The following is a 24,793-nucleotide window of genomic DNA, read 5'->3' as shown; positions in this document are numbered from 1 at the left end:
CGGCCTCTGTGCCGACGGTGTGGAGTCTGCTTGGGATTCTCTCTCTCCCTCTTTCTCTCTGCCCCTCCCTGGCTCACTGCCTCTCTCTCAAAACAAAACAAAGGTTAGCACAACCCCTTCCGAGTAAATGCCCGGGTGGTTTTCTTGAGGGAAGAAAGAAATGGTTTCCTAACAAACTCCCAGAGGACAGCCGTGCTCGAGGGTGCTCTGCCCACACGGCTAGCCTTTCACGTGCCCTCTAGCCGAGGATGGGCCACCTCGGGAGGACACAGACGGTGACGATGAGGGGTCTGCAGGCACGCGGGATGACCCCTGACCACGAGGGCCTCCTACATCACGGCACAGAGCACCATGAAAAGGGACGGTGAAGTCCAGGGGAGGGAGACGAGCCGGGTACCGAGCGACGGTTGCTTACGACGGGATAAGGCGTGAGGTAGGGACCAGACTCCTGGGGGACGGAGGGCCTGCAGCATCTTCGGGGGACCCCGCATGGCCTCTCAGGACAGAGGAGCTCCTGATCAGAGGCCCCGAGTGCCAGGCCTGAGCATGTGGGCTCCACCCTGGGCACACAGGGGCCTGGAGGCTTCTGGGCAGGAGACAAACCTCGTGAATGTCAGGAAGGTAAAAGGAAGCAGGGTTCAGGACGGGCCAGCGGGGGCCACATGGGAGGTGAAAAGCCCCAGGGCTGGTTGAGGTGTCGGGGGACAGGCACAGAGGATGGAAAATGCTGGAGAGGCTGTGGATGCCGGCAGGGGCCGTGCGGGTGCCAGGGTTTAAACGGAGTGCGGAGGGGTGGCTTTGAGCCTGGGTCCCGCAGTCCGTTCTGCCGCGACCGGCTCTGACCTGCGGCCTCAGTTTCCTACTCTGTAAAATGGGAGAACAGTAGCGGCTACTTGATGGGGCTGGGGCGACCGGAAGCGGTGCGGGCAGGAAGGGAGAGGTGGGCGGGGAGGCAGGGCTGGGGGCACGAACTTGGGAGAGCCGGCTAACCTTCTACTCCTCCGTGTCGGATTTCCCCAGGGTCACGGGGGACCCTCCGCTGTCCCCCGTCTGCCAGCCCCCTCACCAACAGACACCCCATCTCTCACGGACTCGGCCCCCGCTGCTGCTCCGACAGAGCAGGGTGGCCCGAGACCGGCCGGGGACCAAGCTGCGGCGTGACAACAGTGACCAGGGCCCCAGGGGTGAGCACCTGTGCCCCGCACTTTACATGACGTCATCACACCGTCCCAGAGCCATGAGAGGAGGGACTCTCGAAGTGGAGGCCGAGGCTCCCACTGGCTGGGGACACATCACGGCCACACGCAAGGAGGCAGTGGGGCTGGGACTGGCCTCACCAAAGCCCAGCCCTTAGACGGCCTCGAGGACGGGCCAGCGGAGAGCCACGGGCGGGACCCGGGCCGGGCTGCTTCACGGGAACTCACGAGCGCTGTCTGGGTGTGAAGGACGGAGGCAGGGGGGGCGCTCTCTCGCCAGGAGACCCCGAGCCTGCCCCCGCCCCGCCCTCGGGACAAGAGCAGGTGCAGCCCAGGCCCCCCCGCGGGAGCGCGGCACTCACCATGTACTCCATGTTGGAGGCCGGGGGGTGCACCTGGCCCCGCAGCTTGTTGTGAAGCATGAGGATCTCCTCCTTGTCCGACCTGGGAATGGCCCTCCGGACCCGGGAGTGGGGCTCGTCCTGCTGGTATTTACTGAGCAGCTCCTCCAAGTGGGTGACGTTGGGCAGGAAGAAGCCCTGGGCGCCGCAGACCAGAAGCAGCAGCCCCAAGGGCACGACGCCGTTCAGGACGCAGCTCATGGCGCCGGGCAGGCAGCGGGGACCGGGGCGACGAGGCGGGCTGGGCTCCCGAGGCGGTGCTGGGGCGCGAGAGCTCTGAAGGGAAGCGGAGGGCAACAGGGACATCAGTCAGTATGAGACCAGCGACGGCGCGGGCTCTCACGGGGCAGAGAGCAGGACAGCCATCGCTCGCCCCGCCCCGCAGACGTGAAAACCGAGGCTCGTGGAGGCTCAATAACCAAGGATCCCCGCCCCCCCACAGACCGTGATCCTCGTCCTGGCTTGTCGTCCAGTCCGAGGGGACAAGGCAGGGCTGGAGGGTGTGTGTTTGCTCACCGGGCAGAGTCGGTCAGTGACTGGGACCTTTACTGGGCATCTATCTCGGCGCCAGACCCCAGGACGCAAAGATGGGAGAGGACACTGTGCGTCGCCTCAGGGAGCTCCCACTCGGGCTGGGGACAGAGGCGAGGAAACCCACAGTCGCCCCCGGCGGGGCGGACAGCGTGAGGGACGCCGAGCCGCCCCGGACCCCGAAAGGCTCCGCCCTTGCTTCAAGCCTCCTCTGGTCTCCCCCAACATGAGCAATAACCAGTTCTCACCCATCGGGTTGGCTGGGTCTGCCAGGGGCACGACACAGGGGGCAGGGAGGGACGGGAGGCACAGCCTGGAACCCGGGAGCCATGGGAACGGGGCAGTTCCCACTCTGACCCTGGAAACTCTCCAGGGTCCTGACCGAGCCTTGCTGCAGACAAAAATAGCCACCATCCGGCAGGGAGGCCCAGCTCTCTCTGGATCTTTCCCTCCCAGGGAGTTCCCTCTGGGGCGGAGCCCCAGAGACCGGACGGCACGTCAGTCCAGTAACGCAGACCCCCGGGCTCCCGACCTCTCTCCCGGGTTAGTGGCGTCACCATATATGAACATTTCCCAGCTGCAGAAGGCCGGCTGACAGAGATGCCAAGACGCTGACCCTGGAGACTGCCATCGGAGACGGAGTGAGAGCAGAGACTGACGTCACAGAGTGCCCACCGGGCGTCACGACCGCACCGGGTCTGTGCGCCCCGGCAGCTCGAGGGCCAGGGCACCCCCGCAGGCGCGAGGCCTGAATTGCTCGTATGAATCAACTGTGACTCGCCCGAAGCCCCGGGTAGGGTCAAATCACCTGGGGGCCCCACTCAAATGACTCCCACACGGGGACAGGTAAACACACCGTGGGGCACTGGGCCCCAGGATCACACAGCAGGGCAAAAGGAACGACCCATGGCCGTGGGAGCGTCAGCATAAACAAATCCCAAATACGACGTCGGGTTAGATAAGTAAGTTGTAGCAGGGAGCCTGGGTGGCTCAGTCAGTGGAGCGTCCGACTTTGGCTCAGGTCAGGATCTCACAGTTCATGATCTCAACCCCTGCATCAGGCTCTGCGCTGACAGCTCGCAGCCTGGAGCCCGCTTCGCATTCGGTGTCTCCCTCTCTCTCTGCCCCTCCCCTGCTGACACTCTCAAAAATAAATACACGTTAAAGAAAAAGAAAAAAAAAAAGAAAAAAGAATGGGGCCTCCTGTGCCCAGGACTCATAGGCTGGTCCTTCTCTGCCTGGCCCCCATGAGAATCCGTGCCCGGGAGACGCAGACTTGCCCCAGGTTGGGCCACTCACAGCACCTCGTGGGCAGCATGCCCAGGGCACTGTTGGTTCTGAAGGTGTTTGGGCCTTGCCGGAGCTCGGGGGGCCTGGGGGTCCCCACTGGGGAGGGGCAAGGCCCGGGTCCTGATGCTCCAGCAAAGCCTGTGCTGCAGGGGAACCACAGGGACGGCAGGGCTGTGGCGCTGTTCCCAGACCCACAGGCTGAGGCCCCCAGCACCTCAGAGTGTGGCTGTGCTTGGAGGCAGGGCTTTAAACAGGTCGTGAAGTTAAGACGAGGTCACTAGGCGGACCCTGACCCCATCTGACTGCTGTCATCATAGGAGAAGGAATGAGGAAGCAGACAGCCACGGAGAGAGGCCCCGGGAGAAACCCACCCGGCCCACACCGGGGCCTCGGACCCCGAGCCTCCAGAAGGCGAGAACTGTTGTTGGAGCCGCTGGCCGGTGAGGCCTGGTCACGGCCGCTGTGGCAACCTCACACGTGTGCACCAGGCAATAAATGGATGAAGGGGACTGCGTTCCTGATTTCCCGCCGGCCGCTGCACGGAAGGAGGCAAGGGGGGCACGGAAATCAGGAGGCCGAGCCCCACTTCCCGGGGCCCGTGCGCAGCATCCGGCCTCCGCGGCCCCGACAGCTCAAATCACAACTGAGTCTCCCACCCACAATCAAAAAATTAAACCGGTTTTTCAAACGAGACACATGCGCTGTCCAAGGCTGCTTGCGGCTTCCCGGTGACAGGCGCGCTCCCCGACCGACCCAGGAGGCTGACGCTGAGGAGACCTACCTCTCGACGACTCGTCTTACCCACCCGATGAGCCAGGGGTTTGGGCTCTACTGCGCCCATTTCACAGGGGAGGAGACTGAGGCCTCTGCGGTTTCAGGAAGTACCCAAAGTCATACAACAGGGGAGCAGACACCGTGGGCTTGGGACACAGCCCTTCCCTTGCGCTGCCCTGCCTCCCCGAGGGTGGGCTTCCTGGAGGAGTTTCCGGCCCCACCCTGCCAGGGACAGGCCCCGCGACAGCCCAGCCTCAACTTACAACCCTCTTTCCACTGGCCTCTGGGTCTGACGGTGGTTCCTGGCCATGAGAAGGCGCCCATGTGTCACCCCCGCAAGGGACTAAAACCTTTACATCACGGTGACCCTTCACCAAAATGCACCTCCATCACCAGCTCTGGTGGCCAGCCAACCTCCATCTGCCAATGTGCCCTTGATGGCCCCGTGCCAAGCTGACCTCTGACCCCCTGGCACGGACAGATGCTCTCTGATGCGGACCCCTGATTCTCCTGGGATTGCTAAGGGCAAACCTTGTTTCTAGAAAAGTTCTGCTCCATTCTGTCATCCCTGGCCTGTTCCCACGGCTTGAGCCACGCGTTGGGGACGGCTGCCCAGCCCAGCAGAAGCACCCTCCGGAAGCCACGGCTCTCCCTGGCCACAGTCGCAGAACCAAGCCCGTGAGGATGTCAGGCCAGCGGGGAGGCGGGGAGGCGGGGAGGGAGACGGACGGCAAGACCCCAGCCTGGCAGAGGGAAGTCGCGGGGATCAAATTCCCACAACACTGCCCGGAGCTCTTAAATGCATCTGGAGTCCGTCAGGGAGGTGGCTGTTTCCCACCCCCCTTTACAGAAAGTAAAACCGAGTCCGGGAGACCCTGCCGGGTGTCTGTGAGGCAGCCAGTTAGGGAGGGAGCCAAGCCGTGACAACCAGCTTTCTGAAAGCTTGGGGGAACTTCCTTTTTTTTCCCTTAATGTTTTTATTTATTTTTGAGAGAGACAGAGGGCGAGTGGGGGAGGAGCAGAGAGAGAGGGGGAGACACAGAATCCGAAGCGGGCTCCAGGCTCAGAGCCGTCAGCCCAGAACCCCACTTGGGGCTCGAACTCGCGAACCGCGAGATCATGACCGGAGCTGAAGTCAGAAGCTTAACGGACTGAGCCACCCAGGCCCAACACACGGCTGCGGCCGCGCTAGCGGCCCTGAAACCCACACGCCACCCCGCCAGGGCTCTGTGCACCTGTAGGGGATCAGCAGACCCTTGTGTTCCCGATCCAGCAACGGGGTGCCCTCACGGTCACCTCCCGGGCAAGGCCGCCCCCCCAAACCCGCCTCTCGGGAGCCAGTGAGAGAAAGAGGGCTTGCTCCGGATTCCGTGCGTCACCCTCGGGGGCTGCCTCCACCGTGTTTGGGAAAGCCTGCCAGGAAGATGAATCTCCGCGCTGGGCTTGTCAGCAGTCAGCCGCGAGAGGCGCCAAGCTCTTCCCTCCTGCACATGCTGTTCCCACAGCTCATCCCCAGGCCCCGACCTGCCCCTCCACCGCCCCGCCTGGCCCAGGCCAGGCACATTCACGTCTGCTCTTTCGGTAAAGACTCAGCTCCGGGGTCACTGCTGAATCACACACCCCGGGACCCGTCAGGCTCATTTGCCGCTGAACCGCCGACATCAGACAGGTCGGTGCTCCATAAATATTTGTGGAGTGAATGTGTGGGTCTCCTCCTCCCGAAGAGATCAGAAGAGCCGTATAAGGCCTCCGTGTGGCGCTGGCTTCTCGGTCGTCCCCCGCAGCCCGGGCATGTAGCTTCTCGGGGCCCCAGAGGCCACGTCCACAGGGCAGAGGGGAACGACGGGGCTTGTCTGACACTGGCGAGTCAGCGGTGAGCAAGCCGGACAGGTCTGCGGACGTGCTGACGCTCCAGGAGGCTTCCAGAAGGCGGCGGCCTCTCACCTGAGTGCTCGCTGAGGAGCACGGCTTCACCCCCTGGCCTGGTTGGGGCCATGGGATGAGCCGTGCGCTGAGCAACGAATGAGACAACGAACCTGAGCGCCTCGTACGCGTTCCCTATTATCATGACGACGATGATGCTCAATGTGCCACAGAGCATCGCTTGGGGAAGTTTCTAGAAGGATGGGATCAATAATGGGGAAGGGAGTACTGTTCTCTCTTCTTGACTTCACTGCACTATTTCAAAGCCCCGCCTCTGCCTTGACGCGCGAAACCTGATTTTGGAAAATTGCATTACGTGTGTGATGCTTGTGGGGATCAAAAACCCTCCCCCGAGTTTGAAACACACTTTACTCAGTACGTGCCTTGAGCCGTGGCCACTTTCTCCCGGCTTTCTGGGTAAGCAGGTTCCAAGCCATCACGAGCCAGGTCCGGAGCCTGGCTGGCTCAGTCGGTAGAGCACGCGACCCTTGATCCTGGGGTCATGAGTTCGGGCCCCAGGCTGGGTGTGGAGCCTACTTCAAACTTTTAAAAATTAAAATGAACCCGGTCTGGGCATTAATGTTGACTATCTGTCCGGGAACTGCCTGTACATAGGTACACGGTCATTCCGATTGACAATGACCCAGTCACGTTGCCCGGACTGCCACGAAGCTCCACCCCCTTCCAGGGCCCAGCCTTCGCTGAGTTAAGAAGCCCTAGACCTCATCACCCCGTGTGGTCGTGTGGTGCCTGATCGTACCATTTGCCTCTCCAGCTGGACCGTAGGTTTCTTGAGGGCTGGAACCAGCGTGTGTGGATAAATGTCTAACAACCGACACTCAAAAAAAAAAAAAAAAAAAACTTCAGGGGCGCCTGGGGGCTCCGTCGGTGGAGCGTCCGACTTCGGCTCAGGTCACGATCTCGCGGTTTGTGGGTTCAAGCCCCGCGTCGGGCTCTGTGCTGACGGCTCGGAGCCTGGATCCCGCTTCGAATTCTGTGTCTCCCTCCCTCTCTGCCCCTCCCCCATTCATGCTCTGTCCCTCCCCCCCTTCTCAAAAATAAACATCAAAAAATGTTTTCTTAGAATTCACCCTGATAAGTACTGTTTGCCAGTTCCCTTGGTATAAACATTCCCACTGTGGCCAATTTCAAGCAGCCCGTGTGAGGTCACTGGACATGGGATTTCTGGAAAGTCTCAAGCTAGCACAGCAGCACGTGGTCTTTCCATCAAAGAGACGGGACAGATACTAAGAACCTCACGGGCAGAGGTAACAGGGAAGTTCTGAGTTTTTATTAGCCTCGTTTTCAACAGGACTCATTTAACTGTAAGTTTATGTAATTTGATGTTTGACGATGGCTGTGTTTAAATGGTTCACGACCTTTCTGGAAATTTAACAAAACGTCACAAGCCGGTTCCAGCACGATGCCGGCTGGCACTGAGCCTTGTTCCCCCTCACGCCCCAGCGGGTGTTAAGTGTCCCACAAACAGTTATCCCAAGTACCGCAGCCAACAGCCGGGGGGCGCGCACGGGGCGGCGCAGGGTGGCGGGTCCCCCACTCCCCGTACTCTGCAGGCCGATGGGATCACCGCGGTCGTCGGCCCCGTCTGATGTGCGAGGGGCCAGAGGCTCCCACACGAGCCACTTGCTCCGCAGTCAACACAGAACGCCCGTCGCGCCCTGGTCTCTGGCCCACCCTGGCCGTCGGGGCGGCTCTCCCGCCCGGCAGGGCACCTCTAGCCTCCAGCCCGTGCCAGCCGGACTCACTCAGTGACATACCGGCCCAACGGGACAGCAGCTAACCCGACAGGCCCAAGGGGGCCCCAGGCTCTGCTCTTTCTCAGAAGCACAAAGAACTCAAAATGTGACTAAGGCCAAGGGCAGATCCCAGTCATACCCACAAACCACCCAAAATTCTAGGAATGGAGTGGTGGCTGGGAGTGGGGAGGAGGGATGCCCCAGCATGTCTGGGGCAAATCCCAGAACAGGCCAGAACCTCCAGGGAAGAGCGTCTGGGTGAGCACCAGATACCCCGGGCCGTGGAGGGAGGAAAGCGGGGTGGGGGGGGGTCTCGTCCTCTGCAGGATCCAGTCAGTGTTTCTTAAACTCTTTTCCACAGGATCAGGGCTGGACACAGCGGGAGCAGGCCTGTGCCCTCCCCTGTAGCCGCCCTGCCCCCAGCCCTGGGGTGTCCACAACCCAGGGGCCGACAAGATCCTACAAGAAACCCCATTCAATCTTTTTAACGCTATGCCGAGAACACACAAAATCCTGGGCAAAGAGAGAACTCATTTTGCAAAAAAAGAAACTAAAAATCAGGAGTGTTCAACGTCAACCAAGAGCCATTTTAAAGCGAGTAGACACGCGGTCCGTGAGTTCGAGCCCCGCGTCGGGCTCCGGGCTGACGGCTCGGAGCCTGGAGCCTGTTTCCGATTCTGTGTCTCCCTCTCTCTCTGCCCCTCCCCTGTTCGTGCTCTGTCTCTCTCTGTCCCCCAAAAAATAAATAAACGTTAAAAAAAAAATTAAAAAAAAAAAGCGAGTAGACAATAAAATGCTATATTCTCCAAATCCCCCGTCCATGACTCCTGGGGCCCCTCGTCTGCTTTCCTGTACACACGCGAACGTTTAGCAAAGCCTCAGATAAACGGCAGGGAACCTCCGGCCCCCAAGGACAAGCAGGCAAGGACCGCCCGAGGGCAGTGTGGAAAAGTGTGGACGTGGGGTGAGACCCGGGTTCGAACGGTGCCTCCCCCCTGCAGAGCCCCGTGCTGCCCAAAAGGTCCCTCAACCTCTGAGTCTCGATTCCTCAGGGGGACAATGAGGCCCTGAATTTCTCCCAGGGAGAGAGGATAGAGGGTAAGAAAAGAAGAATAGTGGCTCCAGGGGTATCTACCGACCGCCCGTGTCTTTCTTTTCTCCTCCCGGGTGAATTCAGGCATCTCAGATCATTTCTGCTGCAGGCCACGGGGCACCTGCCCAGCCTCCTGCCCGACATGCACGATTCAGTGCTGTCGGGTGACATCTCTGAGGGCGAGTCACAGCCCCCGGCTCTGGACCAAGCTCAAAGACACCGGGCACGAGAATCTTACAGCACCAGGCTGTGGAATCTCCACACTGCCCTGCGGATGAAAGTCCCCGGGCAGGCCCTCAGGTGGCCACAGAGTCCTTGGGATAGTCGAGGCGCACAAGGCAGTCTGCCCTCGAGAACCGGAGGACACATCACGACAGACAGATAAGAAAGGCGTGAGGATGCGGCTTGGAGAATGGGGATGGTGACGTTCGGCACAGGAGGGGACGGGGCCACTCTGGCTGCGGTGGACGGCAAGGTCGCGGTGGACGGCAAGGTCCCGCTGAACGCTCAAGGCAAGGGAACGCCACACAGCAGGGACCCCAGGGACAAAGCCTCAGGGACGGTCACCGTCTCGGCATGACCGAGGACAGGCACAAAGCCCGCGGAGCTGGGGGGAAACGGGGGTCGCGGAGCGGTGCTGTTTACGTCAAGTTCAAAACCAGGCAAGACCAACCTAAGGCATCAGAGGTCCGGAAACGGTGGCCCCTGGGGGCGGGGCCATGGGAGGGGCCTGGGGCTGGTCAGGCTCTGCCCTGGGGCGGGCGGCCAGCCCAAGCACTCTGGGAAAAGTCCCCCCCACCCAGCACAGCCCACGAAGGGGTATGCATTCCTCTCTGCCTTGTGAAACTTTAAGGAAACTTTTTTTTTTTTTTTTAAGTTTGAAATCGCTCTGGCTTCTGTTTGAAGAATGGATCAAGGGAGGCCTGAGCGGCAGCTGCCCCTGGGGCAGGGCGGGGTGGGGGGGTGGGGGGGAGGTCACAGGGCAGGGGCCACTCCAGGGCCTGGCCTCTGACAGCCCTTCAGAGAGGAGCCCGGATGAAACCCGGCGGCCGGCTGGGGCCTCCCACTTGGACCAGACACAGACTCTCGCAGACAGGGCGCAGTTCATCCCAAGTCTGAGAGGGCACTTTGTCCAGCGACGCCAAAGCTGAAAATACCTTTGGTGCCAGTGACGCCCGAGCCTTGAAGGTTCCCGGGAATAAACAGGGTTTTCAGCGGCCAGGCGCTTCCCCCCAGGAGAACAGACGGGCTGTGTCGGAGCCGGTCTGGGGGCGGGAAGGGCAGTGGCTGATACACACACATGCAGACACGTTTTCGGTGCCGTCCAGGGAACGGCTCATTGTTTCAGAGGGGGCGTGTGGGGCTCACACACAGCCGTGCTTCGAAAGCTCCGGGGCACACAGGGCCCCACATGTGCCCTGAAGGAAGGTGCCAGAATCCCCAGGACACTCGCTCCGGCCCCAGAGCAATAAGTGCCACCCAGCCGAGCCTTCTTCCGGAAGAAAAGCTAGGAGCCTGCCGAGAACTTGCCAAGAGGGCCTCTGGACCCTGCAGGGAGGTGGCCGCACTGGCCCCCAAGGGCTCTTCCTCCCGTCTGGCCGTGTGAGCTCCCTCCGCTCGCACCGGGCCCCGAAACAGAACCTTCCACGCGGCTCCACACCACCCACCCCCGCTAGCCGGCCATCCCCACCCGGCCTCTGTGCTGGCGCCCCAGAGCCAGGCTTCACCCGCTTTCTAGGGCGGGAGGTCCCGCGTTCAGGCCTGCACCAGAGAGCACCGGTAAGACACGGATTGCTGGCCCCACGCCCCCCAGCCGCTGACGCAGGAAGCCCGGGGTGGGGTCTGAGAATCTGCATTTCTAACAAGTTCCCAGGGACGGCTGCTCCCCCGCCTTGGAGGGGGACCCCACTTTGACAGCCGCTGCCCCAGACTGTAACGGTCTCAAATCCCGTGCCCCACCTCAAACTAATTCAGCATTCCCCAAACTCCAATCCTCGGCAAACTCCGTTCCCCAGCTCTGCCCCACCTTCCCACCGGCTACCCGCGCTGGGCCGTATTTTGTATTTTTCCTCGAGATGGCCCGCATGGAGGGTTCGCAGAAATGTACCAGTAAAAGGGAATTTTTGGTCGCCACCATCTACAAAGAACACGATCAATTCTGCCTTGACTGGAGGGGAGGAGTAAAACGTAACGTGTGGAAATCAGAACAAAATAAGGTCCTCCCAGCTGGGCATGAACGCCAGCCCCAAGCGTTGATGCCCGGGGTGCTCTGTGTTTGCCGTAAAGGGGAGCAGGGTGCTGGGCAGACGTTAGGGGCAGACAGCATCACCCACATTCGCCCTGGCTGCAAAGGACAGCTCCTGGATGGGGGGGCCTTGGCTGCTGGGTCTGTGCACAGGCTGAGTCACCTCGGGGACCAGTAGGGACGGCACCCCCCACTTTGGGGAACACTGTCCATTTCACAGTGATCTGCTCCGAACTGCACGCCCTGCAGCCTGTAGCAGGAAGTTCAAACTCAGTACAGCTCAGGCCGCCTGGCAGGGAGACACCGGGCCACCCGGCCTGATGCTTAGATTCTCAAGCCACACCAGACTTCTCACCATTTTCCCTAGGTGCCTGGCCCTTCCCCATCCCCAGGCCTTTGCACAGACACACGGTCCCTCTGCCGGGGGCGCTGTCACTTTTCCCTGTGTCTGTTCCAGAAGGATCTCTCAGGCTCTGATCAAGTCAGTCCCAGCAGATGCCAGCAAGGTCCCAATCCCAGAGAGATCAGAGAAGGCTCCTTCCAGTCCAGGAGAACTTGAGAGCAGGCTCAATGCTTCCAGGACCACCTGACCACAAACAGAACGGAAAGGTCTAGGGGCGCCTGGGGGGCTCAGTCGGTAGAGCGTCCGACTTGGGCTCAGGTCACGATCTCACAGCTCGTGAGTTCCAGCCCCGCATCGGGCTCTGTGCTGACAGCTCAGAGCCTGGAGCCTGCTTCCGGTTCTGTGTCTCCCTCTCTCTCTGCCCCTAACCCACTCGCATTCTGTCTCTGTCTCTCTCAAAAATAAATAAACATTAAAAAAAAAAAAAAAAGAACTGGAAAGTTCTGTTCTTTTTTTCCTTCTGGGATACCGCCTTTCTGCACTCACAACGGGACGCGGTCCAGAAATCTGGATTGAAAATGTGGGATTTCATCATTTATAATATTTTTTAAGTGATGGTCCAGAGGTTGCATGATGCGCTTTAGGAATTTCTTTTTCCTCCGGATCCCGTGGTTTTGTTTAAGCTGACACAGCACCCGAGACAATCAGAGAAGAGAAATCTCCTTGGGGCTGAACCACAAGAAACCGTCTGTCCTTGCAGCCTTGACAAGGGGTGTCTGTCCACAAACACCCACAGCTGCACAGGCTGGGGCACAGAGTCTCAGACAGGATTCTCTGCCAGGTGCTGCTGTGACCCCGGGTGGAATGTCAACACGTCCCCCCAAACACCCAGACGCCAGATTCCCCCGTGTCCACCGTGGAGGGCGCTGATCTATTCTGGAACGAGACGACCTATGTCGATGCTTCTTCAAGAAGGAAGCCAAGAAGGGAGAATGGGTAAATGAAACGTGGTCCATCCACACAGTGGAATATTACTCAGCCACTGAAAGGAATGGAGCCTGACACACACTACAACATGGACGAGCTTTTTATGGGGCACCTGGGTGGCTCAGTCGGTTAAGCGTCCGACTTCAGCTCAGGTCACGATCTCGCGGTCCCTGAGTTCGAGCCCTGCGTCAGGCTCTGGGCTGATAGCCTGCTTCGGATTCTGTGTCTCCCTCTCTCGCTGCCCCTCCCCAGTTCATGCTCTGTCTCTCTCTGTCTCAAAAATAAATAAACGTTAAAAAAAATTTTTTTTAAAAAAGAAAGATATTAAAAAAAAAAAAAGATGGATGAGCTTTGAAAGCATCACGCTAAGTGCATGAAGCCAGTCACGAAATGCCACACGTTAAATCATTCCATTTACAGAAGACGTTGAGAATAAGCAGATCCGTAGACACAGAAAGTACATTGGTGGCTGCCAGGGTCACGGGAGCAGAAAATGGAGAGTAGCTGCTAATGGTGGCTATGGGGTCGCCTTCAGGGATGATGACAACGTTCTGGAAGTGGACAGAGGTGGGGGCTGCAGAAGGTCGTGAGTGTGCTGAACGTGCTGGACTGTATACTTTAAAATGGTTAAAATGGGGGGGGGGGTGCCTGGGTGGCTCAGTCGGTTAAGCGCCCGACTTCAGCTCAGGTCATGATCTCGCCATTCTCGAGTTCAAGCCCCGCGTCGGGCTCTGTGCTGACAGCTCGGAGCCTGGAACCTGCTTCCCATTCCGTGTCTCCCTCTCTCTCTCTGCCCCTCCCCCACTCACGCTCTGTCTCTCTCTCAAAAATAAATAAATGTTTTTAAAAAATTTTAGGGGTGCTTAGGTGGCTCGGTCGGTTAAGCGTCTGACTTCAGCTCAGGTCATGATCTCACAGCTCATGGGTTCGAGCCCCGTGTCGGGCTTTTTGCTGACAGCTCAGAGCCACGAGCCTGCTTTGGATTCTGTGTCTCCCTCTCTCTCTCTCTGCCCCTCCCCTGCTTGTGCTCTGTCTCTCTGCCTCTCAAAAAAAGAAAGAAAGAAAAACAAAAAGGTTACGGCTAGTCCTACCAACCACCACCCAGATCTGTCCTACCCTGCCTGTTCCAGAACGGAGCGTGCTCCATTTAGGACTTTATGAGAGGCTTGGAATCCCCATCCCGTGAAGGTCTGACCATCTACTCAACTCCGTTAACGGAAGATAAAATGAAATGGTGCCTGTGTTGTATTTTCCTTGCTTGACAAGCCATCAGCCCCGTTGAGTGATGCTGGGCTTGCACATCTGGGACTGATCAAAAACCACTGACTTTACAAAAAATAAAAAATAAAAAGCTTCCTAGGTCTGGAGTGAGCAGACACACAGGCACCTCCCATACGTAGTAAATTACCCTGGTGACAGAGACAAGAAATGTTCCAGCTCCCACAGGCCGAAGAGGTCAGCGTTTGAGGGTCCTGCCTCCGGGAGACGGTTTTCAAACGCAGCCTACAAAAGGCCAGAGACCCAACGAGGGGTCTTTGAGGGAGGGACGGAGCGTGGGACTTGAGCCAAGGCCCCAGGCCCTGTGCTACCAAGTCCAGAGAGGGGGCTCTGGGAGTCAGCACGGATCTGGGTCCCAGAGCAGGGTTCTCCGCACGGTGACACCGGTGCCTGTCAGCAGAGTGGAGCCGGAGCCCTGGGTCAGGACAGCCCCTCTCCAGGCCCACCCTTAACCCGGGCAGGGATCCCGACCCCACACGGCACGAGAGGCCCTGACCAGCCGCAGCAAGCAGGCTAGCCACTGGATGAACACCTTCCTCCAGGATCTGGAGGGGGGCCCAGCCGGGGGGGGGGGGGGGGGGAGGAGGGGGGCCAGCTGTCCCCTGTCCTGGCTGCGTCATGTTGTATACACGCCTTAATCATCCGAGACTCAGTCTCCTTCTTGTAAAGAGGAAGCCAGTGCCCACCTCATAAAGAAGGCAGTGAGATCATCCATGTAAAACCCTGGGCACATCTGGCTCATCATTCTAAGTTTCGGTACCAGCTGCTGGTATTCTTACAAATGTCATCACTGCAAAAAAAATAAAAAAATCAAAATCGACCTCTTTCTCCTCCCAGGGCGCACGTCACTGGGAACTTGGGGCTTGGGCTTAACTCTGCCGACAGTTTTCACCTGGAACCCTCTCAGACAATGCGACATCTCGGGTCAGGTCCAGAGGGAGAGCTGGTGACTGGGCAGAGAACTGTCTTCAAGGAGGCAGGACCCAGCAGTTAAGAGCACAGTGTCTGCAACCAACCAACCAGCCAGCCAGCCAAGGGTCCTGATGCACAACCTTTACCTCTCCGAGCCTTGGTTTACTCATCTGTGAAACGGGGACCAAGAGGCCTCCTGCCCAGGTGTGTGCCACCCATGTGGAAGCAGCCAGATCAGAGGCAGAAACAGAAAATCAGGTGCACAAAATACCAAGGGTCTCAGAAGGCCTCTCGGTCTATCTGGAGAAGAAGGCGTGCCCCTCACCGCGTGCTGCTGGACCCTCGGCTCTCAACCTGGCCAATTGTGACCCTAGAAGACCCCACTGGGGCAAGGCAGGGTCACATCATTCTGCCAGAACACGGCACCCAAGTGCTCAAGGTGGAAGTTCACAAACCCACTTTGCAGGACAAGCTAGGCATTCGCACAGGCTCCCAGGCGATTCTCTCGCCCGGAGCAGTAACTCACCTTTTGCCCAAAAGACGTCCAGTTCAAGTTAGACTTCAGTGGGCGGGCACCAGCTAAGCCTTTTCTGGCTTGTCCACCAGCGGAGCCCTGGGCAAGGGAGGCTCTGACTGTCCCTCTGGGGGTCTCCCCAGGACCGCAGAGCCGAGCCCTCAGCGCTCAGGTCAGGAGCCTCTTCCCCCAGCAGGAGTGTATGCAGATGCCCAACCTAGCCAAGAGACCCCCGCATGCGTTCCCAAACCCGCAGGCACTCTGACGTGCCCTGCTCCTGGACACCTCCATCTGGAGCTTTGGAGGCAGGGAGAGCTGGGCTCCATCCAGCCCTGGCTCGAGCTGGACAAACCCACTTCCCCTCTGACCCTCGGTGTCCTCATCTGAAATATGGGAAGAGAAAGACTACCTGGCAGGTTTGTTGCAAATAAAACCGTAAAGGGGCGTGGCCCTGTAAACCGGGGCAGAACGCACAGGCGGGTGGATGACCGTGGCCATCCACGTGTGGGTCGACACATTCAAACCCCTGCAGCATCCACGCCATCAGCTTTCCGTTTACTGACGCCCACACTGAACACAGGAACGCAACAGATGCTGGCGAACTGCGTAAGGGAGGCAAGACTAAATACCCGGGGGGCTCCCGGAGCACGAATATGCGGTCAGACCGTCAGACCGGCTTTGAGTCCCGACTCCCTCGCCTCCTGGCTGCGAGGTCTGGGCCAAACGTCTTGTCCTCGCTGAGCCTCAGTTTCTCCACCTGCGAAAGGCCACTCGGCCGGCCGAGCCGGGTTCCGAGCCGCAGGCAGCGCGCCCAGCACAGTGCCTGCGCAGAGTGAGCCCCAAGAGACGGCGTCTGCCCGGGGCCCTTCACCTCCTCGGAGATGGCGGGAACGGATGGCAGCTTGGAGAGGAGAGGAAGTCACACTTACCTCCGCAGGGCTCCCCAATCACCGGCGTCTCCCGTGTCGTGCAGCGGGAGCAGCGCGGACACGGCGGGCACGGTGGGCTGGTCGCAAAGCCGCGCACCGGGGGGCAGCGGAGGGATGTAGTGGACGCAGGGCCCCCGCGCACCGCCTCTTGTAGGCTCCTCGCGCCACGCCCCCCTGGCGGCCAGCGGCGCTGATAGGGCCGTGGAGCCGAGGCCCCGCCCTGGCCCCGCCCCGGCCCCGCCCGTCCCTCCCGGAGAGAGCCGCAGGCGCCGATCCGGGCGGGCGGGGTGGGGGGCCCCCGGAGCAGGCGACCAGAGATCTTGGCTGGAGGAGGACAGGACGCGGACGCGCGCAGTTTCTTCACTGCGACCATGAAAGTACCGTTTCCACTGAGCGCTTACTATGCGCCCGGCGGGGCGCCAAGCACTTTCCACCAGGAGTTTGCAAACTTACCAAATCCCATCTCCCTGTGGTTCAAGTGGAAAATGGGAACAGGGAAGTGACCTCCCGGGTTTGCAGCAAATAAAACCGGGAAGGGTGTGGGCTCCGTAAACCGTGGCACAGAATACACATTTGCTGAATTTACTCCCATCCTCCACACGGTGGTAGAAAACTCCACTCATCACACGCACAGACACACACACGCACACACACGGCCACAGGCACACACATGTACACAAGCACATTCCCGGCGTGCAGATCAAGAAAGGAAGGAAGCCTCAAGAGATGGTCCCGGATGGGGGCAGTTAAGCGATGGTCCAGACTGGGCACTTGACCTTCACGATCCCAGAACACGTTCACAGGAATCCAGTGGTGTGGTGGAAATGGTCCCGTTTCACAGATCAGAGAGCTGAGGCCTGGAGAAGAGAGTGCCCGGAGTCCCGCTGCTGGCCAGCAGTAGGCTTGGTCTAGCTACATTATGCCCGCAGGCATTTAGCGTCCTTAACCGGTGCAGGTACCTACCTGGTCAATTTAGAGCCAGGAGAAACTGCCTTTGAAACACAAAAATCTAGGGCCCTGGCCAGCAGGTGAAGAAACCAAGGCTAGAGGGGCTAAGGGACTAGAGGAGCGGGTGGACCGACTGTGTGCGGACCAGGGCAGGAAGAGCCTGTCCTCATGGTGCCCGTCCCTGCACGAAGACCGCCAGGAGTCCAGCACTCTGCACCAGCCCCTGTGCTCTGAAGCACCAGCAGGGCGGACAGGCCCCTCTGGGATCTCCCGTGTCAGGGGCACCCGGAAAGGTCAGAGCATATGGGGGTACACTGATGGAGAGCGAGTGGGGCAGGGACGAGGGAAGGCCCTTCAATGACTGGCAGGGCACGTGAGGCACAGATTCAGAAATCCACAACGCTTGCCCAGGGTTTTGGTGCAGCTCAAAAGCAAATAAAGAGCGGCACAGGCCTCCTGTTACCTTCGTTTGTTTCCTTCACTTTTCTCACTTTTGCAGCATCATGCCAGCTCAACGTTCACCTAATACTGACTAAGCAAGCACCTACTGTGTGCCAGGTTCTGTCCCAAACACCGTGGGGTACTCAGTGGTGCGCAGACAGGTCCAGAACATGTGCCCCGTTTGACAAAGGACAAACCCCAAGCAGAAGAGATGCTTCTCAGGCACCGGGCCTCCCCCGACCCCCAACGATTCTCCAAGGCTGGTGTCGCTGTCGTCAGGAAAGGCACAGAGGCCATACTGCTCCCGAGGGGAGGAACTGGGGTTTGGACTCACGTTGTCGTCCCCTCAGCTGTCACTTCTGCCATACTCTCAGTCGGATCACAGAGCTTGCCGAGGGTCAAGGAGACAGGATGTCAGTCACACGTCTCAACAGCCGGAGATCAAAGCGTTTGCAGACGAGATACGTGACGACACACGGCCTGGCCCCGAGCAGACCCTCAACAGAAGAGAATCCATTCTTCTTAGGGGGCTAAGCTAAGTGGTCCAGTGGAATAGGCACCATATTTCCACCTCCATGGATGAGTGTCAATCCTGACCCCACCATGCACAGCTGTGCGTCTTTGCTGAACCCACTGGTACTCTCTGGGAGACAGCTGCCTCCCAGGGGACAGACTGAGTCCGTAACTCGCTGGTTGGTGCCATCGTTTGGAACCGGTCAGGCTGGGTCCCAATCCCAACGCCTCCGCTTTCAAGCTGCTGGCCTGTGCTCAGGTCCCCGTCTGCAAGATGAGGGTGATGGCGATGGCATCCTTCTCCCTGTGGGCTGCCTTTAAAACGTTACATCGTTTCAAGGTATAAATTAATTAAGGGAAAATAATTAGAACCGGATCTGGCCCGTAGCAGGAAGTAGTTAATATCGTTGCTATTAGAGCCAACCAAGTAAAACAAGAGACAGAGAATTGTGATTTTGGTGAACAGTTTTCCATCATTGTGCAATCTCAGAATCTAATTTCCACAACGTAATATGCGCATTTGAATCAGATGATGTGTCATGGGGAATGTGGGTTCCTGAGAGGCCCTGAATGGGAAAGGGCCAAGATGTACCCGAGCCCTCGTGGGAAGGGACTGGCCACTTCTCTCCTTGGAACTCCCAGCCAAGGATCCTTTTTGCTAGCCCGGCAGGAGTCAAGTCATGGAGCATTTGAGACAGAGGAACGTCTTTCTGGCTATAACGGGGCACAGCCTGAAGAGGGAGCATGTATGCAAGCCTGTACCGAAACCCAGAAGGTCCCTCCCTCTGCCCACTTGCTCTCAGAGCCCAGGTGGGCTGCTCAGAGGGCCAGACGCACAAGTGCGGAACAGTGGGTCGCACCAGATGGTCCCGAAGTTTCCACCATTCGGAGCAAAGACCCGGTCTTTCCTTTCTATCTCGACGTGGTCGCCACAGGGCTGGTGGGTCTGGACTCACACCAACATCTTCTGCACCAGCTGTTTTCATCAGAAGCTCTTGGGCTGGACATCAAGAGCCCAGGGGACTTCCAGCTTCTGGTCTGTTCCTGCCACACCCGTTGAGCAGCTGCAGAACCGAGCCTCACTGCACCTCAACTGGCATGAAAGGCCGCTGACGATTTGAGACGAGGAGACGTGGAGGGGGTGCCATTTTGCGATGGGCATGGCTTTGAAAGAGGAACCAGAGGGTCATGAGTGACGGTGGTGACAATCGTGTGGTCCTCCGGGACCTCAGGGGGTGGGTTTGCTTGGCTTGCTAACAGAGGACACGTTGCTGTTGGCAGGCAACTCTTTGGGGGCCGTGCAGGCCCCGCCGGTGGGGAGAGCTGGGGCAAGGTCCTGACGGAGTGAGGTTGTAACGGAAACGCGCGCAAGTCAGCGGAGGCAGAGAAGGGGCTTCTCTGGAAGGGTGGCAGCTTGGTGTGGAACCCAAGGACAGCCAAGACCCTCAAAGAACCAGAGTCGGTCCTGGAAGGTGACGATGCTTCGTGTGCATTTCTCACAGCCCCGATTTGGGGGCCCTTCCGCCCTCCCTCTGTGGCCAGGCCTCCTCCACCTCCCGTGGACGTGACCATCACACCAGCACGGCCACACCCCCCTACTTCCATGGACGGGTCAGGCTGGGCCCAGGCACCTCCCAGTCGTGAATCCTGGAGACAGCATCTAACTGGCCCTGTTTGGGAGCGGACGTCCACCCTGGTCAATCAAGTGACACCCAGGCAACACGACCACGACGGCAGGCACCACGGGCTGGGGGGACGGGCCTGATGGCCAGACTGGTGGGGGTGGCCCCCGAGGAGTCTTCACATCCTTCCAAAAGGGGGGACCCCACTTTGTAGTTCCACGAGGCCCCCTGCTCATCCTGCTTTGACGTTAATCGTGGTCAGCCCACGCCAGCGTCCGAGACACGCCTGGGTTCCCGCCACCATCGGGGTTTCCGTGCCCTCCCTCTCCCATCTCCAGGCATCAAGGCCAGAAGAGGCCACGACCATGACTGGAAACTCTTCAGGAAACCCGGCTCTTTTGGCGAAGGCTGCCAGGGTGATTGCTTTCTCCCTGGGTCACGATCAGGCTTTTCCAGGGAGGCTTGGCCCGGAGTGTCACGCCCAGGGTGTGGTGTTTCCGGAAGATTCTAAACCTTTCTGTCAGCCTGGGAGGAAGCCAAGCCTCCGGATGCTGCTCATCTCCCGGGTCCCCCAGGGCCTGTGCTGGGCCCTTCTGTGAGCTGGGCCCCTGAGGGCAGCACCGCGCCCCCTGCTGGGGAGGGGCCCTCGCACACCTCCTCACGGCCCCGAGCTTCCAGATGCCCCGTGGGGCCTTGAATCCAAGCTCCATCACGCCTGCCTTGACGTCTCTGTCCCCTCGTCTCCTCACCTGTAGATGGGAATACTAATAGCGCACGTACGGTGCCATGGCCTGGAATGAGCTAGTAACGGTTGAGAATCCACAGTATCAACCCTTCTATCTTCGTTCTCCAAGTTGTCCACACTCCCGTTCCTATAAACGCTGTGCCTGCCAAGCATGACCCCCCCCTCACCACCCCACCCCAGAAAACAGCCAAATAAGTAAGTCTGTGGTCAACGTTTGAAAAGCAGGGTGCGTGAGTACATCTGGTGACAGATGACCACGGATGGGGTGGGGGGGCGGGGACTGTAAGCGCCAGAATTTGTCACCGCCCGGAACGCCGCGTCTGAAACCCAGGTGTCGGCAGGACCGCATTCCCTCTGGAGCCTGAAGGCGGGGGATTCCTGCCTCCCCCGGTTTCTGTTCTGTTCGGATCTTGTCTTCTTCGAGGGACACCAGCCACGTACGATTAGAGCCACGGCAACTCTGATGGCATCTCATCTTACGGCTTCTGCCAAGATCCTTCTCCCAAATATGGCCACGTTCTGAGGTTCCGGGTAGACGTGAGTTTGGGAAGGACCCTCCTCCCTCGACTCTGGACTACACGACCAAGAATGTGGCAGAAGCGATGCGTGCCCCTCGCGGAAGCGCCCCACCATTGCTGTCAGGAAGCCCAAGCCGCCCTGGGGGGGGGAGGAACCAACAGCGGGCGGCAGGCCGGGACCCGCAGACGTGCCAAGTCCTAGCAGGTGCTTCGACCCGGGGACAAGCGTGAGAACGACCTCGTCCTGGGGGCAGGTATTCGGGATCACGGTCCTCAGTTCCGTAACAGGGGTCTGGCGCGCATCAGGTCTTGCTCTCAACCCAGGCGGAAGATGAAAATGTCCCTTCAGAAGAGAACTGCCCGTGTTGAGTCGTTAGAGATCGTTATGACGATGGCTCCCAGGGAGCCCTGCGTCCCCGTGTCCTGTCCCTTGCGTGACCCTGCCCCTTGGAGCATCAAGAGGTGGAGAGGATTTCTCTTGCGCGTGGGCTGGCCACGCGATTCACGTTGGCCAACAGGCCGTGTCAAATGAGGGGCACCCATTCCAAGCCTGGGAGCGAAGGGCTGCGCAGCCTCTGCTCTCGCGCTCTCAGGCCGGGGACAGCTGTAGAGGAGCACAGTCCAGCTTCCTGGAGGCTGAGCGGCCCCATGGAGGCAGATCAGGGCGCTGAGCTGTCCGCCAGCACCATTCGAACGAGTGACCTTGGACCCCCAGCCCGACTCAAGCTGCTCGCGCGAGCCCAGCGAGCCCACGGAAGGACCAGACCGCCACCCTACAGAACGTGAGAACGACACGGTGCCGTTGTTTGAAGCCCCTACAGTTTGGGATGCTTTATCGCGCAGCGAACGCGAAGAGACCACGTCGTGGCGTGACCACCGTTGTCAAGGAGAGATCATTCCGAAGGCCATCCGTTTCCCCTCCAAACAGCCAAGGCTCCAGTAAAAAATCCTGGGGAATATTCCATGCTTCTGATATGGCATCCCCACCCCCACCCCTGCAAATTCACATGTTGACGTCCCAGCCCCCAGGACCTGAGAAGGGCACTGTATTTGGAGACAGCTTTTTCTTTCTTAACGTTTATTTGAGAGAAAGGGGAAACAAGCAGAAGAGGGGCAGAGAGAGACAGAAAATCCCAAGCAGGCTCCATCCGCGCTCAGAGGAAGGGGCTTGATCCCACAGCTTTGAGATCATGATCTGAGCTAAAATCAAGAGCTGGACGCTTAGCCAAGTGAGCCACCCACACGGCACAGGGAGATAGGGCTTTAAAAAGGTCATTAAGGAGGGGCGCCCAGCTGGCTCAGCCAGCGGACGAGTGGTTCTTGATCTTGGGGTTGTGAGTTGGGGCCCCACACGGAGTGTAGGTTACTTAAAAAGGAAAACCTTAGGGGCGCCTGGGTGGCTCAGTCGGTTAAGCGTCCGACTTGGGCTCGGGTCTGGATCTCACGGTTCGTGAGTTCGAGCCCCGCGTCGGGCTCTGTGCGGACCGTTCAGAGCCTGGAGCCTGCTTCTGGATCTGTGTCTCCCTCTCCCTCTGCCCCTCCCCCCACTTGCCCTCTGTCTCTCTCTCTCAAAAATAAACATTAAAAAAGATAAATAATAAAGCCTTCTTTAAAAAAGGTAATTAAGGGGCGCCTGGGTGGCGCAGTCGGTTGGGCGTCCGACTTCAGCCAGGTCACGATCTCGCAGTCCGTGAGTTCGAGCCCCGCGTCGGGCTCTGGGCTGATGGCTCAGAGCCTGGAGCCTGTTTCTGATTCTGTGTCTCCCTCTCTCTCTGCCCCTCCCCCGTTCATGCTCTGTCTCTCTCTGTCCCAAAAATAAATAAACGTTGAAAAAAAAAAAATTAAAAAAAAAAATAAATAAAATAAAAAAGGTAATTAAGGTAAAACGAAGTCATCCTCATGACTGGTGTGAAATCGATTTCTCTTGTTGAAGCCCCCCGGCGCCCCCTTCCCCCCGCCCCAGTCTGGCACATTGTCACAGAGCCCAAGCAGAGCCACGCAAGGCTGCGGTCCCACCTCCCTGCTTCTCCACACCTTTGAGCTGGAAACTGGAACTGACCTTGACTCGACCCCTGCTTTGTCATCAGAGGACAGGGAACCAACTGTTCCTTCCCCCTGAGGGCCCAGCTGGCCTCCAGCCCCGAGCCCCCGCCTGACGCTCAGGTGCCCACTCAGTCCTCTTGGACTAAGAGCTTACTTACAATACGGCCCTTGCAGTCTGTTGTGCAGTCCACACACATACTGCAGGGCATGTGCTGTTTTCTCCCCTCTCCCTTGAAGGACCCGAGGCCCAGAGGGGCTTCTCATCCCGCATGCGTGCACAGCTGAGGCTGTGAGCCCCAGAACCTCCAGCCTGCGGTCCACCCCCCACACGGGTGCTCCTCCTCACCTCTGAGGTTCTGTGTCGGCTGAATAATGGCCCCCGAGGAGGTCCCTTCCTGCTCCCTGGCCCCCATGAATATTAGGTCACAGGATGCCTTCTTCTGGGGCTGTTGTGACAAAGAGCCACAAAGGTGGGGCGGGGACAACAGAGCAACAGAAACTCGTGCTCTCCCAGCTCTGGAAGCCAGGAGTCCGGAATCAAGGTGTCAGCATGCTCCTTTCTCAGCTCCCGCTGGCCGTGGACAGTTGCTGGCGTTGTCTCCTCGGGTCCCGGTCTCTGTCTGCATCTTCAGGCGGCCGTGTTCCCTGTGCACCCTGGTCCAGACTTCCCTTTCCTTCCGAAGACGCCGGTGCCTGCCTGGACCAGGGCCCATCCTGACCCACTACGACCTCGGCTTGGTCCCATTTTCACACCTCGCATACCCTGTATCCTAACAAGGTCACATTTGGGCGGGGGGGGGGGGCCCTGTTCCGCCACACACCGTAAAAGGGACTTTGCCGATGTGATTAAGGATCCTGAAGTGACGAGATTATCCTGCACTACCCCATGGGTCCAATGTGACCAGGTGGGGAAGCAGGGGAGTCAGAGAGCAGAGAGGAGGTGACGTGGTGATTGCAGCAGAGGTGGGAGCGATATGCACTGATGGCGGAGGAGGGGCCACAAGCCAAGGGATGTTGGGGGCGGGGGGATGCCTCCGGAAGTTAGTGAAGGCCAGGAAGCGGACTCTCCCTGGAGCCTCTGGAAGGAGCACAGCCAGCCCTGCCCACACCTTGACTTTGGCCCCGCGAGGCCCATCCTGGACTTGTGACCTGCACAACTCGTTACAGGACACGGACACAGACCCACGATCGGCTGCGTCTGGCAACGGGCACGGGGGCTGCAGAGCTGGGCCGGGGGCCCCTGCACCGCCCGTCGGCGGGAAAGCCCCACGGAGCAGCACAGCACAGAGTGGCTTCCAGGCAGAGGGCTGTGCAGGCTGGGCAGCTCGCGGACCACACAGCACTGGCCTGGCCCGGAGTCATCCGGCTCCGAGAGGTGCCCCTTTACCAGAAGGGCCCTGGGTTTGCCCTTATTTTTCCAGTGATAGAGTAACACTTTCCAGATGCAAGCCTCTGCGTGGTCTGGGAGGTTCCTGTGAGCCACTCGGCAGGGGGGGGGGGGGCGCTTTGGCCCTCGTGGCCGTCACAGCACCCCCCGTGCCCTGGAGTGCTGCAGGGTCCCGGTGGGCAGCAGCCAGCCTGCCACCATCTGGGGAGCCTGGACGCGCCTGCAGGAGCCCCGACCGGGCCGCGGGCAGGGCATCCTCGGTGTCTCCCTGAGCCACCAAGCTCCACGCACCTCTCACGGGCATGGACGGGGCAGCCGCTCACTCAGAGGTGTGTGTACCTTCTGTAACGGGCGGGTGGGGCGGTGCGGGGAGAGCCTCCCGCCGCTGGGTCTCCCTCAGCTC

At 59.4% G+C, this 24,793-nt stretch overlaps 1 protein-coding gene across 1 annotated transcript in view; it reads right to left on the bottom strand.

Annotated features, from left to right (window-relative positions):
- CRISPLD2 (cysteine rich secretory protein LCCL domain containing 2) overlaps positions 1-16,303 on the bottom strand; it is a 60,206-nt gene extending 43,903 nt beyond the window's left edge. The window contains exons 1-2 of the mRNA XM_043599795.1: positions 16,174-16,303; positions 1,559-1,873 (exon numbers count right to left, since the gene is read on the bottom strand). Coding sequence (XP_043455730.1) covers positions 1,559-1,798 — 240 coding nt within the window. The 5' untranslated portion in view covers positions 1,799-1,873; positions 16,174-16,303. The remainder of the gene's footprint in view (positions 1-1,558; positions 1,874-16,173) is intronic.
- Positions 16,304-24,793: the final 8,490 nt, after the last annotated feature.

This window comes from Prionailurus bengalensis, chromosome E2 (assembly GCF_016509475.1).
Source record: "Prionailurus bengalensis isolate Pbe53 chromosome E2, Fcat_Pben_1.1_paternal_pri, whole genome shotgun sequence".
Classification (NCBI taxonomy): Eukaryota; Metazoa; Chordata; class Mammalia; order Carnivora; family Felidae; genus Prionailurus; species Prionailurus bengalensis.
Note: the sequence above shows the minus strand (reverse complement) of the source record. Positions and strands in the feature narration are given on the sequence as shown.